The sequence below is a fragment of the Schistocerca piceifrons genome, chromosome 7 (assembly GCF_021461385.2).
Source record: "Schistocerca piceifrons isolate TAMUIC-IGC-003096 chromosome 7, iqSchPice1.1, whole genome shotgun sequence".
Taxonomy (NCBI): Eukaryota; Metazoa; Arthropoda; class Insecta; order Orthoptera; family Acrididae; genus Schistocerca; species Schistocerca piceifrons.
The window spans coordinates 134,498,722-134,516,761 of NC_060144.1; the positions used below are offsets into that span (position 1 = coordinate 134,498,722).

Genomic DNA, 18,040 nt, shown 5'->3' on the forward strand with positions numbered 1-18,040 from the left:
CCAAACTCCAAAATAGTTACCAAAAACTACGTTAAGCAACACCAAATTTTACAAATTTGTCGGTGGAGGATCCCAACTCTCCTTTTGTTAAGCGATATTCCATTTCCCCAACCCCCCCCCCCCCCCCCCTCAAATTAGCTCCCCCTGTGACAGACTTCTAGAATTGCTCCTTATTAGTACCATATTTATAAAATGATATTGTTGTATGTGTGTTAATTTGTTAGCTTAATTTTAAATGTTGCAACAACATGTACTGTTATATCTCTTTCCTACAAGTTCTGTCTTTTACGATGGGAAACACGAGGGTAAATTTAATGAGAGATCATATGCTTTGCACTGTATGTTGTATCCAAATAATATTTCATTTCCTCATAATAATATAATGTAACATGCATGTCTTAGAACTCCTGGAAATTAACTTGCAAAGTGGGAGTCAATGCTTCATTCAACTAGCTAATAAAATGAGAAAAAGAACAGAATGCATGATTTCAAGAACTATATTTGGATCCATGCAGTGTGGCCTCTGTTGCTCATAAATTAAATTATTTGTGTGCACTGAACTAATATTGAAACAATTTCACTTACGGAAATGCAAGAGTTGAGTAATACTTACAGAGTTTTTAGTACTTTGTAGATGTCTTGAAACCAGCTGATTTTGTTCCTCTGAGATAATGTCCACTTTTGCAGATGCATATCAGGAACATGTACAGTGCGACAGGGTGGAATGCTTCAGTCCAGCACAGACGAGGAGAACCTAGTACGACAGAGGGGTTGGTCTCGTTCGCGTACGTTGTCTGTGAGCTACGTTAGTGCAGGTATGAGAGTAAAGCCATTCCTGTATCCCCGGTTAGAAGTAACATGCAGCTTACAGCTTGAGCTGCTCAGCCACTTTGCTGCTGTTAACAACACTGCTGAGCTGGCCAGAGCAGAGCAAGGCGTTGTCTGTAGTAGCTGAGTGAGTGGATGTGTGGGGTAAGGCAGGGGACCATGGCTTCTCTCATACAATTTCATGTTGTCTTCCTGTATAAAAGTTTCTTATTGCATAGTAGCCTGCCTTTTGTACTTTTTGTTTGGGGCTGTTTACCTTGGCTTTTGCAGTAGCAGGAAATGTGGATAGTTAATAATAGTTTCTTTTCATGAATCAAATATGATTTGTGATGAATGAAGTCCTGCATTTTACAGCAAGTACTGTAGACCGGGTACAAAAATAATTTTGTGCACTTCGTTTATAATTAATTGTTAGTAACAAAATTAGAAATACAGATAAAATTCAGTCAAATTTTCTAAATAATTTTTTGTTCTTTGTCCATCAGGTCTATATATTACATGATCCAGAACTAGCAGAAAACGTAGGAATCAATAATTTGAAATGTATTGCAGTATGTGTGAGCTTCAACATACCACTCTTTTCTTGTGTTTAAATGATATCAGTCACAAACTTAATGAAGGCTTTTGGAATGTATTGCTATTGAAGTTAGAGCTTATGTAAAGGTAAATATGAGGAGGTTGAAATCTGTGACGTTCTGCCTAGTGCCCCTGCTGTGTCCCTGCTTCGATTTTAATGCAGTTGGGTCACCAGTCATACTGGCAAGTACGCACAGTGGATCCACATGAAAAGATGGAACTTGACTCTAATATGTGGATGAAGATTTACACTGTTGGTACATTTTAGTATTGACTATGAAACATATTTCACTAGTGGTGGCAGTAACATATGATGGATTTTATGTTCCTTGATGCCACAGTTTTAAGATTGCTGCTTATGCTGGTATAAATGCTTTGTTACTTGATGATGATCTGAAGACCAAAACTAGTTGTGAATAAAGAGTGATTCTACGATGATGAAAAAGTATGCCTCAGGTTATGATAAATATTTATTTCTGATCCAACTAGTTTCATGGCATTAGAGCCACATCTTCAGGGGTACATCTGCATACAAACAAGAGAAAAAGTATAAAGATCCTGTATCAGTTAAAATGTAGTTGAGCAACATGTGAAACTAAGTAGGAAAATTATGTACTCACATTTATTTCACAATTTATTTCAAATGATAACGAGTAGATGACCCAACATCTGTCCATTGTGATAAAGGTGTTCAACTGTCACGGGGTCAGTAGTCCAATTTAAAAGATGGCAGAATGTAGGGAACATAATCTTGATACAGGAAATCTAGAATAAGGATAAAGTGGTAAACCAGATGGACTGTAAAAGAATAAAACAAATTATGAGTAGGTGAGGAAACCTTCGTTCTACCTAGTAAGATAAAGTAAATCTCATAAAGCAGAGTCTGTACAATTGTATGATAGGTAATGAAGGTCTAGTCTAGACAAAACACTGCTTACAAAAGATCATCGTCTAGACAGAAGAAGGACTGGACAAAAAGAAAATTAAAATATTGTATGGACATAATGACAACATGAGACACACAGTGACCACCTAGATGAACTGAGCTGAATTGGTGCATACAAGCAAAAGGGGAGCATGCACGTAAGAATGTATGCAATGAGAGGCGATGTAGGAACAGTATCATAAACGGTGGCAGGGAAGGTTGGGTAACATCTTTAGAACTAACTTTACATGTGAAAGATAGAAAAACCTAAGATATAATTACTTTATTTTCAAAACAGGAGAAGGTCAACCATCCCAAGTGGAGTACAGTTGTAAAATAAAGGAATTATATAGTACTTAATTAATAATGATCTTCGGGAACCAAAAATGCATAAATAGTGATTATGAGTCTCATAGCGATTGACAATTATGGAAGTCAAGTACAGAAATGGCAGAGTGTTTTCAGGGAAAAAACCAAATAACTGTGTATAAAAATGATTTAAAGTAGGGAATAGACTATATGTACTAGGTTGTCCTATTCAAACTGTCGAAGTTTGCTAAAACATTGCGATAGCACAACTCTAGCTGCCCATTGAGGGTATGCATTGAGAGATGCTTTTTGCACCTCAATATCTCAATCCCTTTGAGAATGTTGAGATTATGTCCCTTTCTTTCTCTGTGATCTGGTTTACTTTATCCATATTGTAGACTTCCTGTACTGCGATGATGATCCCTGCATTTTGCCGTGTTTTAAACTGGACTACTTACCTCTTGATGTGTGAGATTCCTTTGTACAGGAAAAGGAATGAGATTAAAGTGTGAGAATGTGGCTAAGTAAAAGAAAGGAGATTGAAGTTTAACGATAGATCAATTGAGATGAGGCAAACCAAAGGGGAAGGTCACACCTGGCAAAGAGTCAAGAAGATACCGTCTCATGTAAGATGAATGAAGCAAATTCATGGTAAGCACTGCATTTGGCAGTCTTAATAGATGGAAGAGTTCAGTCTCACGGTAAAAATATATTTGATGGCAAATACATATGAACTGAGGCAAAGATTTTTATCATAATTGGAGAAAGAATGTTGGGTCATCTACTGTTTATCATTTGAAATAAATGTGAGTATGTATTTTCCTAAATAATTTCATGTGTAGTTCAACTACATTTTAATCTAAACAGGATATTTATACATTCTGCTCTTGTTTGTATACACATCTATCCCTGATAATGTGGCTCTAATGCCATGAGACTACTTGAATCATAAATAAACATTTGTTATACAGCTGAAGTGGTTTTTTAATCATGGTATAATTCTGCAATTGTGGATCCCCACAATACAAAATTTTTCTGTGAAAAATTATATATCAGCTGCTGTTGGTGGTTGAAATATGACATTTTTCCACATACTTGTGAGCTGTAGGCCACCACCTTCACAAAATATATTTGTACTGCGTAATACACCTCATGTTTACAGGAACCTATGCAGATTTGTGGTCTCTCATCCTCCTTTTCCACCTTAACCACTCTCAGCCTGTACTCACAAAGTACCCCTTCCAGTCCAGTGTATCCTATCTAGCACACTCTGTCTCATGTCTCTCTGTACCCTGTTGTATTGCAACTCTTTATTGTCCCCTTCTCAAGTCATCAGTCATTTTATTCAGTGTAACAATATATTTTTTTATGTTATCATTGTTAATAATATTATTGCCATTGTTGTTCAGTGTTGTAGTCCTCATATTCTTACCAATTCTGAATTTCATTATGTGACTTTAATTCTCTTGTATATCTGTTTTCCCCCAATTCTTTGCCTCAGTTCATATGTATTTGCCATCAAATATATTTTTACCATGAGACTGAACTCTTCCATCTATTAAGACTGCCAAATGCAGTGCTTACCATGAATTTGCTTCATTCATCTTACATGAGACGGTATCTTCTTGACTCTTTGCCAGGTGTGACCTTCCCCTTTGGTTTGCCTCATCTCAATTGATCTATCGTTAAACTTCAATCTCCTTTCTTTTACTTAGCCATATTCTCACACTTTAATCTCATTCCTTTTCCTGTACAAAGGAATCTCAACCAGTGACAGGAAAAAAATCATGGCTACATAAGTATATTTTCTGAAAAGATTATATTCACTATGAAATTTCTATTAGCTAGGTAGGTGTGGATGGGAAGAGATTAGAAAGAGGAGAGTGAAATATTATTCTGTACAACAGGTTAACACGAGTATGCAAATTAAGGTAAATAGCCCCTAAGAAGCAAGTTTCTTCTAGAGCAAACTAGTAACGCTTTCTCACTCTGTTGACAAATTGTCTGCAGAAATTTTATTTTTGCATAAAACTGTCAGCCTTTGGTCAGTCTGCTTTTTATTCTTTGAATGTGTCTGTGTGTGGCATAAAAATGCTGTTTTTCTGTTGGCATTTGTCTTTTCAGTTTTGCAGTTCACTGCTGAGTTATTAATTTCACTATCTTTCTGATACTTATTATTTTCTCTATCGCTTCTTTATGTATTGTGGTTATTTCCTTAATTGTATCAAAAATTGCTTTATGCTGTGTATTTATTATTCAGGAACTACAAGCCCTCTTGAACAGAGAGGTTCCACTACTGCCATACCTGAGGAACTAACACTTGATTATGCCGAGATAAGTTCTATACCACCCTTACCATTGTGGACCCTCTTAGCTGCAGACAGGGAAACAACTAGCAGTGCTGCTCAAATCTCAGAAGATCAGGAGGTACAATTCTCCTTGTAGTTTCAGTTTAATAGCTGTTATCGTATTTCACACCAGTGGTTCTAATTTCTTAATGTTTTTTTCAGGATTACAATAATTTATTTGATGGAAGTTTGGCTGTTGAAGATGAGACACTAGATGAACTGCTGGAGGATGAAATAGATTCGCCAAAACGTCATGAAAGACGTTTATCCATGAGTCAGGAGCGACAAGGCTTGTCACATTTTGGGCCGCGACAGGTTTGATAAAACCTTGATCTTTCTCCCTTCTTCCCTATTATGTTAGCTGTAAAGCCATGTGTGGTGTTTAATTTATTTCAACTTTTCTGTAAAGCCCGGTCCACACGCAATGATCTGTCTGCGCAGACATCGGTGCAGATATCTGTACATGCAAAAGATCACTGCAAATGTTGTGTGTTCACACGACACAAACCCCAATCTACTACTCGCCTGCCATCTGTCTGTGTAGAAAAGAAATATCAGCGGCAAGCAGCAAGCGACTACGCTCCCCGTAAACGTCAAAAATTTAATTCAGTTATTTTGAAATATAGAAATGGAGGAAGTTCTGTTGTGGTCTGTGTTCGCAACTTGTGTTGCAAAAAACATTCAGACCAACCGCAGGAAACAGAGAAAGCGGTCAAAAGCGGTCAATGGTGTAGACAGCGGCTGCTAAAGCGAAAGCAGTTTTCTCACGTAAATTTACTGCGAGAGTTGCAGGGCGAACCTAATGACTGGCGAAATTATTTGCGGATGCATGTTGAAACTTACAATTATCTCTTAAAGCTTGTAACTCCTCATATTATGAGAAAAAATACTTGTATAGAGAAGGTCAATTTCTCCTCATGAACGGCTGGTGGTAACATTAAGATTCCTAGCAACAGGAAGGAACTACAAGGATTTGGAATTTTCAACTGCAATATCGAAACAAGAGTGGAGTGAAATAATACCCGCAATTTTTCAATTAGAGCATTGTATGCTGCTGTCTTTTTGTCTCAGTCACTATATTCTTAACTTTAATCTTTCACAAACATGGTGGTTTCTATATATTTCAATGAATTCACTTACAAGCTCTCGAGAACACTGGCGAGTATCAGCCATTTTAATGCCCTGTGCGCACAAATACAAACACTAGACTGAGCAAACAGCTGTTTTGCGCCAGATTTGTGGCGATCTCCTGTCCACACGCTCCAACTTGTCTTCGCAGATGTGGTTTGTACCCACAGATTTGAGAGATTTCGCTCAAACCTCCAACTCCAACTTCCAGGTTTGCACACACCTCAGGTTGGTGCAAATCTTCTGTCCACATGCAAAGATCTGTCTGCGCAGATGTGATGTGCGCAGACAGATCGTTGCATGTGGACAGGCCTTAAGAAAAGGTAGCAATATGCGTAGAGCAATGCGCACCTTATTCAGGAAAATGTGGCTAGTTAAAAATGCCGAAGCATATACTGAAAAGTGTCATCCATAAAAAAAAATTGCATATCCTGTCTTTTTTGTATTTTGCACCATCCATTAAAGCATGTTAGCTATAGAAAAAATTAAATATTTACTATCCTTTGTTAAATAATTGCCTTACTGTAGCATATAATCAACAGACAGTATGGGAAGTCACTGTGCAGTGAATAAAAATATGCCCAGAATGAGATTTTCACTCTGCAGTGGAGTCTGCGCTAATGTGAAACTTCCTGGCAGATTAAAACTGTGTGCCGGATCAAGACTCGAACTCGGGACCTTTGCCTTTCGTGGGCAAGTGCTCTACCAACAGAGCTCCCAAGCACGACTCACGCCCCGCCCTCACAGCAGGAGAGCTTCTGTAAAGTTTGGAAGGTAGGAGACGAGGTACTGGCAGAAGTGAAGCTGTGAGGACGGGGCGTGAGTCGTGCTTGGGTAGCTCAGTTGGTAGAGCACTTGCCCGCGAAAGGCAAAGGTCCCGAGGTCGAGTCTCGGTACGGCACACAGTTTTAATCTGCCAGGAAGTTTCAATAAAAATATGGTTCCTTTGTTCTCTTAAGGATTCTCAGAAACATTTACTTGATTTATTAAAAAAAGTTTCTAAAAAAATCATGCAATCTGGCCTAAATAAACCAAACAGAAGATTTGAGATCGCTGTCCTGCTGATGATGTCCGGTAAACATAAAAAGTTTCTAGTTCTGCCTTTCTAAGGTTAAAGTGAATATAATAACTCACTAAACAATTCGCAAAAAAAGAGAGAGAGAAAAATGCAGCTGTGAAATGCCCATAGAACTCTTTAATAATGTGAAATCATATTCCGAATGAAACAAAGAATGCTGTGGGAAATATAGTTGAAGGTGTTTCAGAAAGACTTGATGCACATTATTAATAATTTGTACAAGTGGATCAGTTTGTTCTTAGACAATTCTCGTTAAAGGATCATATGCCTCCTAGCAACTGATATAAATACTAGCATGCCATATTGTTTAAGTTGAATTCGACAGCTTGATAAAACAACTGAAAGCACTAACTGTGTTCACCAATTGCTTTCAAAAATAGAAAAGTCTTAATATACTACTCTTGATCAATGATGGGAGTGCAGTCCTGAAAATAATTTTCAGAAATCAAACAACTACACTGTCCACACAAAAAATATTGTTTTTCTGAAAACATAACTGATAATGCTCTTCGCAGGAAAGAGAAGTTGTATTATCATGGATGTAATTATTTGTCACCTGCCTTGAAAAAGTTTAAATCCTTGATTAATGTCAATGCTAATCCACATGACTAAGACAAAGAAATGGAGAAAATATTACGTGTTATTTTACAGATGTGTAGTATAAATAGTTTGGAATACACTGGCAGAAAACATTATTTGGAGTTTCAGAGTTATTCTTTATGTGATAGTGAATGGCTTAGAGCGTAAATTTGTGTTTGAGGCATGGTTCTTTGGTGCTAAGTCAGACAATTTTGATCTCGAACTATGACATCACAAAGTGCTAGTCTAATAAACTGAGATTGGGTGATGGATGCCTACCACAGCAAGATGAGTAGTAGTCTCCAATAGGGAGACTGTGTTGGAATAAACTGCCAAGAAAAGCATGATGATAGATTAGCATAGGTTTGTGCACCTAATTCGTGATGGGTATTATTAATGCATGAATTTATTACTTAGTTTTCTGCATTGTAATAACCATTTAAAACTCTATTAAATACTGAATAGCAATTTGTGTCACTCTCGTAGTGCTAGTCTCATGACCCTACTATAGAGCAAATCGTAGTCTAGGGTATGCAATTTAAGCAGTCACTGAGCCGTAAACATCTACTCATTCCAACATGTTAAATGTAGTATCCATTATGTAACTGATTCTATTTTGCATCAACCCATCTTCTATTTTTTCAGTTAGTGTGAAAGTTCAGAGCATTCTTCAAACTATAAGCTTATTTTCCTCTATTGCTTTGTTTACACACATCACAACTTTCACTTGTCAAAATTTTCACTCTTTCAAATAATATTGCCTTCCGCTTAAAAGTGAGTACCTATTTATTATTGGTATTGTCTTGTGCATAAATGACTTAAGAATTTACTTTTAATCTGGCAGAACATTTAGTACACAAATTTACATAACTAAAATACCCTACACCTCTTACATTACTGTTAAAGGAATAATCATTGTAAACTGCTTATTAAACTGTATGTATGTTCACTAAAGGTATTTTCCTTCTCCTATACATATGGAATTGGCCATGGTAGTCTAAGTGGTAGAGTACTAGGGTCTGGTCCTGGAGGTACTGCGTTCAATGTCAGATAGGGGTGGGGATTTTTCCTTGTTCCAGAATGGCCTCAGGTGTGCCCAGTCTGCTATCAAATTAGTATGAAGATCTTTCCTAGGAGTTAAAGGTGGTGGGATGATAAGCACCTCCTAGAGCTGCTGCAAAGGAAGGTTACACTCCATCAATCAGACCAGTAGCCTGGTCACAGGCTTGTGCAACACACGAGAGAGTTGAACAATATTAGGTAAAGGATAAACTGCTACTCACTATGAAGATGACTGTTGAGTTGCAGACAGGTGCAACAAAAAGACTGTTACACATTTAGCTTTTGGCCAAAGCATTCTTCAGAAAAGAGAACATACACATTCGCACTCGTGGCTTCCATCTCTGGCAGCTCGGACTAGAATGCAGCTGTCACATTGAGTGGAAATCTAGAGTGAGGCCGGCTGCTTCACAACCTGGGCCATCTGGATCTTCCACTCCACCACCACCAGCTTTTCTGACCTGTACAGATACGCGTTATCTTGACAACACATTTCCCACTCCCAAAATTATCCTGTCCTCAACTTGGTAACCTACTGTCTCCAACTCCACACCCCCCACCCAACAGCCCCCCCCCCCCCCCCCCCACTCTTCCCTCTCCCATGGTCCTATTGCCCCCTTAATATTGAGGCGCCCACACTCTCATTGTGTGCCACCCTCTGCCAATGCACTTGTCCCCCTTTCCCCTTCCTTGCTCCTCTCTTTTTCTGCTCCCCACTCCCTCCCACCCACCTCCTTGCTCCACAGCCTCCCAACTTTGCACCTGACAGTGTTCTCATACCTCCATCTAATCCCTGCATGCTCCACCAAATAGCACCCTTCTCTCACCCCACTCATACCCTACTATCCCTTCCCATTCCCTGCCCCACAGCACATTGCTGCTCGGTTCAGCTTGACAGTTGCATTCCGATCCAAACTGCCAGAGATGGCAGTCATGTGCATGAGGTGTGTGTGTGTGTGTGTGTGTGTGTGTGTGTGTGTGTGTGTGTGTGTGTGTGTGTGTGTGTGTTCTTTTCTGAAGAAGGCTCTGGCCGAAAGCTAAATATCTAACAATCCTTTTGTTGTGCCTGCCTGCAACTCAATATGTCAGTTTTACAGTGAATAGCAGTCTATCCTTCTCATAATATTTTTGAAATTCGAACCTGGAATTTCCATGTTAGGCATAGGAGTTCGCAGGTGAGGGCACTTGCTCCCTCATGGAATATGGACAGTAGCTTTTTATTCATTACAGAATTCTCTCGACTTTCCAGTACTCATAGTCAGCAGCTACTCTAAACTGCAGATTTACAGGTAACAAGTCCGACCAAGAAGAGAAGTTCTGCAGCTGCAGCAATCATTATATATCTTGAGTTTCTTTAGTTGTTAGTCTGCTCACAGGAAATTACACTGGTGTCTTGTTGCGGGTCCAGATTCAGTGCTGACCTGCAGTCAAGATGGATATGAACCTTTACAGAACCATGCCAAAATTTAATTTTTAGTCTTTGCTCTGTCACTTCCTTATTAGGCCCTTACAGAACGGAAAGGAGTAAGTCTTTACACCGTGGCACATGGATTCTGTCACTGATTTTGAGCACATAAACATGGCAGCAGTATATATTCCAATCACCCAACTGCAATCCCCATAAGGATGCCCCCCCCCCACCCCCCACCCCCTTTTGTTGTGCAGTGGAATCACAACAGTAATTCATTATTTGTGTGTAGAAAGAGAATACTATTTTCTGTCCTCGAAGAGAGGGAACAAAGTGTGAAATTTCGTGGAGGAAAAACTGTACTCTTCAAGAATGGGAACATATCTGTGTGCGACTCAGAACCACATGTCGTCACCGAGCTACAAATTCTGCATACTAGTTGGCTTGCTGCACAATAATGTGATAAACTGGAGAGGACAATTACCTTGGTCTGGTTCTAGGCTGCTTTATCTTGATTTTGCTGTTTTTTACTGGCCTATTACAGTTGTATATTGGTCCTGGGCTACGCTACAGTTCACCTAACCAACCAAAATAATTGTAGCTTTGAGAGTGCTTTTTTCAAGTTCACATATGCCACCAAGACTAAACACTATAAATCATGTAAATAATGGAATAAATCCAGTGACGTGCATTGATGTGCAGTTTTATAAGCAAAGTGTCATAGATGGCATCAGAGTCAAATAAGCCCTTCCTAAAGTTTATTCTCTGCTTCTCCACTTCGAGGAGTATTAATTTGGCACTTTCATTGATATCCAGTAAGGTTTTCTCACTTATTTTGACCTTTTTTTCCATTTCAGATTTTTAATATTTACTTTCAGCCTAACCTTATGGGAGCATGAGTACATCATTTTTATGAATACTTTCTATCTTTATTTCATAACTCATTGAACGCCCTTGATTTAATCATATGAAGATGTAATTTCAGATAATGGAATCAAAAAGTGATATCTGTATTTACATTAATAACATAAAAAAGATTTGTTGCAAATACTTCTGAGATATGCTTACCATTTATTTACCAAAGTAATCACCTTAAAAATTTCAAGTAGATAACTCTCAATGTTTTAAGGCACAATAAGTTTTGTTCACTTATTGTCAGATGTAGTTCTTGGACACGTTTTCAAACTCATAGAATCAGTTACGTACAAACTGGCAACATTTTAATCTTGTGCCCCCTCTTGGAAAACTTTCTGCAGTTGCCCATGGCCACATATTTTACTTAACCTTTTTATTTGTATGGTATATTGTACACGTTGATACCATTGTGTGTGTGTGTGTGTGTGTGTGTGTGTGTGTGTGTGTGTGTGTGTGTGTGTAGTAGCATTTATTCATTTTGTATGTGTTGTAGTATGTAATACCACCATTTTGTTATGTAGGGGCGTGTCCTTTCACGGCTATTGACACATACACACTTACCTGGCCTTTCAAGTCTTGATCAGATGCATCTTTTAGCTTTGGCGGATACTGTTTCTACATGCAACACAGACTTTGCAGAGCGATTTGCTATTGATGCAGCAAAAACAGCAATTGCAAAAGAAAATCTGTCAGGAATGCCTGAAGGAGAAGATGTATCCACAGGTAAGAAATTTTTTACAGAATACTCACTGCTGTACAAAACTTAAGGACAAAAGTTACCTACACATGTGTCACTGCCAAGTTGGTATGATCAATGAAACTTGGACCACATATAGAAAGAACTGCTACAGATAATACTAAACGTAACCGAATGAAATACATAACTAGACAAACAGAAATGACATTCTTATTCAAAGTAAATAATTATACTGAAGTCATTATGATTTATAATCGCCTCTTACAGAAGCTGGGACACGGTTCTTAAGAGTGTGTGTGATAACCAAGAACGGCAATGCATATTCTGCAATATGCTTTCATGTGACCACAGTGTTGGTAAGGAGTTCCACTTGTCCACCAGTGCAATAGACAACTGCCAGATGGTTGTTGGTGCATGTGTACTTCCTGTAATATGTCTCCCCAACATATCTCACATGTGCTTGATGGGATTTGCTTGTGGACATGCTGCAATATGTCTCCCCGACACATTCTGTTCATGCTGAGTGGGATTTAAGTTGGGAGCGGGCAGGCCAGTCCACTGGCCGAATACCCTCTCATTCCAAGAGCTCCTCCACCCATGTAGTTTGATGTGATCACACATTCTCATCCATAAAAATAAAGTCAGAAGTGATTGCACCTTGAAACAATGCACATGAGGAAGGAGTAGTGTCACAATAACGTTGACTGGTGAGTGCACAGTGTCATAATATTTATTATCCCTCCCAGCACCTTAACACCAAGACCACCAAAACAATCATGTTTAATAATGTTCCTCGGTGTATTACATGCCCTCATATGGTGAAAGGTAGGAATAAAAGCATCATTTCTGTTCATCGTGTTGTGTATTTTTTTCAGTTATCTTCTGCTCTATACTGTAGCAGTTCGTTCTGTCTACAGTCCAAGTTTCATTGAGCTATGTTACTCGGCAGTAACACATCATGCTAAAGCTAGTGCATTTGGAACATTGTACTGTAAACTGCAATAATGTCATTTCTTCCTACCGATCTAACTCCCCTCCCCTCCCACCTCTCTCTCTCTCTCTCTCTCTCTCTCTCTCTCTCTGTCTCTTCCTCCAGTCCTGAGACATTCGGCGGAAAAGCTCCTATGGTCTCTTACCCAGAGTTTGGCCAGTATGCAGTTGTAAGATTTCTTAGATTTCGTATGACAAAAACTTCTCCCAACATATCATTTCTTACAGCAGGAATTTATTTTTAAAGAATTCTGTCACAGATTTGATTGTCTCTCCACCCCTCCAACGTAATAAACATGCTCCACATGAGGTTAGCCAGAAAAAGTCAACACTGTCTACCTCTCTCGTAATCTGTCTTCTCAACTAATCTGTATTGTAAAATGAAAATATTGTAAAAACATATTTTTTCCATTATTAGCATAAACTCTTGTCTTTGGTGCCAAATAATTTTATTTATCATCTCATCACATATTTTAGGAGAACCCCATCATTAGATGTAACAGTATTATGAGAAGGAAAGTTGCTATTCACCATATAGCAGAGATGCTGAGTCGCAGATAGGCGCAACAAAAAGAATCTCACAATTAAAGCTTTCAGCCATGAAGGCCTTCATCAACAATACACAAACATACACGCAGATACACATTCACGTAAACGAAACTCACACACACGACTGCAGTCTCAGGTAACTGAAACCACACAAGTTGCCTGAGACTGCAGTCGTGTGTGAGAGTTTAGTTTGCCTTAATGGCCGAAAGCTTTAATTGTGAGTGTCTTTTTGTTGTGCCTATCTGCAACTCAGCATCTCTCCTATGTGGTAAGTAGCCATTTTCCTTCTAATATTGTTACATTCCATCCTGGATTTTCCATTGTTTAATTTCCATCATTAGATGTACTAGAATTGGTACAGACCATCTTGTCACTTACTACTCCATAACACTATCATGTCCAATTTTAGGTATTGATACTACATTCCATTTGTAAAAACAGGCAAAAGAAAACCATGGAGAGGTCTTTATACTGTCTCAGTTTCTTCCAAGAAAGAATTAATACTGACATGCTGAAATTAATTGCAGTTTTCATAACGCATATATTTCATCGTATGTTCACAAGCAAAGTGATACATTAAGAGTGTTCAGAAATTTGTATTCCTTCAATATGGTATTGTTTTTAAAGACCAGTAATTATGTCTCAGTTTTAATAGTAACTGGCTTTTCATTTTAATGAATATTCTTTTTCTCACCACTTCAAAGTACTGAGTAATTTTATGTAGTGAAAGCATTCTGAATTCAGAGTCAGGAGGAGTGGGGTTCATAGCCCTACTGCAGTCCAATGAAGATGAATGCTGGAAGGGTTCCTACAAAATGGACGTAGTCAATCTCCTTCCCCATCCTTGCACTATGGCATCTTGTGTTCTGCCTTAATGGAATGTTAAATCCTAATCTTCCTTTCCATTTGGAAATATTTCATTTTGTACTAACAGATGACAAAAGTCTATTCTCTCAGATAAAATTATTTCATACAAATTCATGGGAGATGAAGAAGCTTGCCCAGGATAGAGTAGCATGGAGAGTTGCATCAAACCAGTCTCAGGACTGAAGACCACAACAACAACAAATTCATTGAAGCCTATCCAAAGAAATGTGCTGATATAAATATTCAAATACTTGCAGATTCACTAGATGATTGTGGCCTACGCTTCCTGTTGGCAATGAAGCACTACAACTACCTTCTGCGGTGTTTGCCATTCGCTCAACGTGCACAGTTCCAGAGACAAGGTGTTGGCACAAATAACCTGGTGTGGGCTTTCCATTCAGAGAGCGAAGAAGAGCTGTTAAATCTTATACCTTCATATGCAAAAGGGAGCCCAAAGTGGTCTGTGTTGAAGGAACTTGGGGTTGGATGGTGGTTGAGGAATCACACAGTTCTAAAGATTTGCATTGAAAAGGTATGAGAACTCACACGTACATTCGAGATAGCTATTAGGTATTTCACTCATTTATAATTACACGCAACTGCATTCCTAATAGCTGTAAGGAAAATATATATTAAAATTCATATAATAAGTCATTTGATGAGTAAGAATAGTTCCTGAAATCAAATTTTTGTATAGGCATAACAATATTGTGATGTTAATGCACTGATTGTGATGTTAATGCACTGTGCCTGCAAAACCAGCAGTTAGTGTCCAACACTACAATCAGTTCAGTTATTTCCAATAAGTTAAAAGTGTTCTTAAAGTGAAATAAGTAAATAATGTATGCATTACTGTGTTCAGAATTTTTACTTCAATTGTTATACAACTTGTTGGTTGTTCTTTTATTAGGATGCGTATATTTGCATGTAGTTTTTGTATTTAATTCTTCAATTAATTCCTTAAATGTATTACATTGTTAATAATCCCTGTCTTATAGGATACAATTAAACTTTGTTATACAATGACACTGGCGATTCTGTTTTTAATTTCAGATTGCTAAAGCTGCTTATCTAGTGAATCAAGATCCACTTGATGCAGCCATATTTTACCTTGCAATGAAGAAAAAGAGTTTAGTATGTGGATTGTTCAGATCAAAGAGGGATGAACGAATGACTCATTTCTTTGCTAATAATTTTTCTGATGATCGCTGGAGAAAAGCAGCATTGAAGAATGCTTTTGCACTCCTTGGAAAGCAACGATTTGAACATGCGGCTGCCTTCTTTCTTCTAGCTGGTGCACTGCGTGATGCAATTGAGGTTTTTCTATGTTTTAAATGTTTCTTTGACTACTAAAATAAAAGTAGCTTATTAAAATAATCATGTTGCATTTTCATATTAGATCAGAAAGACAGTGAAAGGCAGATGTTTTAGAAACAAGAATGTGTCATGGTGAGATCGCTGATGGCTGTCTGTTTGTCTGTCTGCCTGTCTGTCTGTGTTGTTGTTTTTGTGCCAGTGGACTAGAAGTGGACCCATGGGTAGAGTTCGTGTGTACACACAGTGAAATCTGTATTACTATGGCTATTCAGTCAGGTTCCCACTTTCTACCTGCAACATACATTTCATTGCAAGGGAGGATTAGACTCAGTTTAACTTCAGTATTTCCTTGCTCTACTCCAAACAATTATTTTATGAATTCCACTTGCTTCTCTATTTAAACGGGCATGGTAATTTCTCTCCCTGTGACAACTTTCACTTCAGCTTTTTGTCATTACACATTCAGAATCACATACATCCATATGACTTGTTATTGTTTTACACTGTAGGTATGGGTGGAAATATCTCTGCAAGCATCCAGTAAAATAACTGTTGTTCACTTGTCATTATATTGTGCACTCCTTTGACAAGTTGTTGAAGTAAATTATTGTGACACCACAACTGTGAGACTGTACTGGTTTTGGGATAACCAAGGCAATGTAATTTTGCATAATCAGTGATGTATTTTCTCTTACCTAATCGTATAATCTTTCAAGGATAAATCCATTTGTGAATAGCTATGTACATCTTCTCAAATTTCACCCTTAGCAAAATTTATTATCTTTTGTGTTCATGTTAACATGGTGTAAATTCAATGTCAGTAGTACTCTGAAAAAAAATTTAAAAAGTAATGTCCTTATTTGTTCTGCAGGTGTGCTTAAACAAGCTGAATGACTTTCAATTAGCCATGGTAATTGCTAGATTATATGAAGGGGAGTTGGATTCAACACCACCAAATTTCAAGAGACTTCTTTATGAGGTATGTTGGTCCTACATAGTTTACTGAGGAATTGTGAGGTAAATAAAATCCCATTTTTTTGAAGCCTTTTATTTTTCTTTTTTATTCCACTGTAAAAGGAAATCTTGGGCTGTGATAGTGAAGGTGGAAATCAAAACTTAACAAAAGTTCACCCAGATCCTTTCCTGCGGTCAATGGCATTATGGATTTTGAAAGATTATACTGGGAGTCTGAATACTCTTCTACAAACAAATATTGGTTCAAATCACCCTCAGCACATTGATGATGACAGGTCTGAAGCTGCATCAGGTAATTTACTGTGTGTAAATTCTGATGTGTTGTAATTTTTTATGGCTGCGGTTTGTTGAAATTTTTCACATTTTATATAATTTACAGCAAATCCAAATGTTTTCAACTTCTATGTGTACCTGCGTACACATCCACTCCTAATTCGGCATTATATTGCTTCAACTGCCCAGGACAGGAGGAAAGCCCACACTGTTGTGCTTTCTGGATTCAGTTATGGAACAGAAACAAAATCTGCCAACCCAGATAAGCAGGTATGTATCATTAAGCAACCTACTATTTTAGTGATTGCATTGAGAACAGTTAAAGCCAGTAACATACATTTTGAAAATATGTTGCCCTGTATATTTCTTCATCTTCTTCAAAGCAAGTGCCTCATGAAGGTATGTATTACTGCAAACACTAAGGTTATTCGTCAGAACAGATCAATTTTAATTGCCTTTTTTCCCTATCAAAATCTTATTTAAAAAGAAAAAAAGGAGGGGGGGGGGGGGGCACTCCATCTTCAGACCACAAGTGACCTACTGGGACCATCTGACTGCCGTGTCATCCTCAGAGGAGGATGCGGATAGGAGGATCGTGAGGTCAGCACACCGCTCTTCCAGTCGTTATGATTGTATTCTTGACCGAAGCCGCTACTATTCAGTCAAGTAGCTCCTCAATTGGCATCACGAGGCTGAGTGCACCCCGAAAAATGGCAACAGTGCATGGCGGCCTGGATGGTCACCCATCCAAGTGCCGACCACGTCCGACAGCACTTAACTTTGGTGATCTCACAGGAACTGGTGGAGCCACTGCAGCAGGGCCATTGCCCTATCAAAATCTTATATTTAAGGATATCATATTAGACTATTGCGATTAAAATAAAAAGACTATACGAAACAATGTTTGTCAAAGTTCTGTTTATGAAACTAATTTTTATTCGTTCTTATTTGCATTTTCAATGTGTATGTTATGCACAGTGAAGCATTAATTCATTACATTGCTCATATTGTTATAATACTGGTGATCACTTCCTTGGAAGCACATATGCTCTTGCTGTTCCAAAACATAATCTTTAGTTTAAACTTCTGCATAACATGACTGACAGGGACAGTAAATCTGCAGCCCTTAATAAAATGTTCCATCAGCTGAACTTTATGTGCGCATGAAGTGTAGCTGTTAGGAAAATTTTGTTCCTTCAAAAATAATATTTTATTTGCA

At 38.1% G+C, this 18,040-nt stretch overlaps 1 protein-coding gene across 1 annotated transcript in view; it reads left to right on the forward strand.

Annotated features, from left to right (window-relative positions):
• The window catches only part of LOC124804706 (dmX-like protein 2), a 327,684-nt gene that overhangs the window by 152,395 nt on the left and 157,249 nt on the right, over positions 1–18,040 (forward strand). Inside the window, exons 29-37 of the mRNA XM_047264965.1 lie at positions 688–815; positions 4,899–5,065; positions 5,149–5,301; positions 11,675–11,876; positions 14,514–14,788; positions 15,310–15,573; positions 16,445–16,552; positions 16,651–16,840; positions 16,928–17,091. Coding sequence (XP_047120921.1) covers positions 688–815; positions 4,899–5,065; positions 5,149–5,301; positions 11,675–11,876; positions 14,514–14,788; positions 15,310–15,573; positions 16,445–16,552; positions 16,651–16,840; positions 16,928–17,091 — 1,651 coding nt within the window. The remainder of the gene's footprint in view (positions 1–687; positions 816–4,898; positions 5,066–5,148; positions 5,302–11,674; positions 11,877–14,513; positions 14,789–15,309; positions 15,574–16,444; positions 16,553–16,650; positions 16,841–16,927; positions 17,092–18,040) is intronic.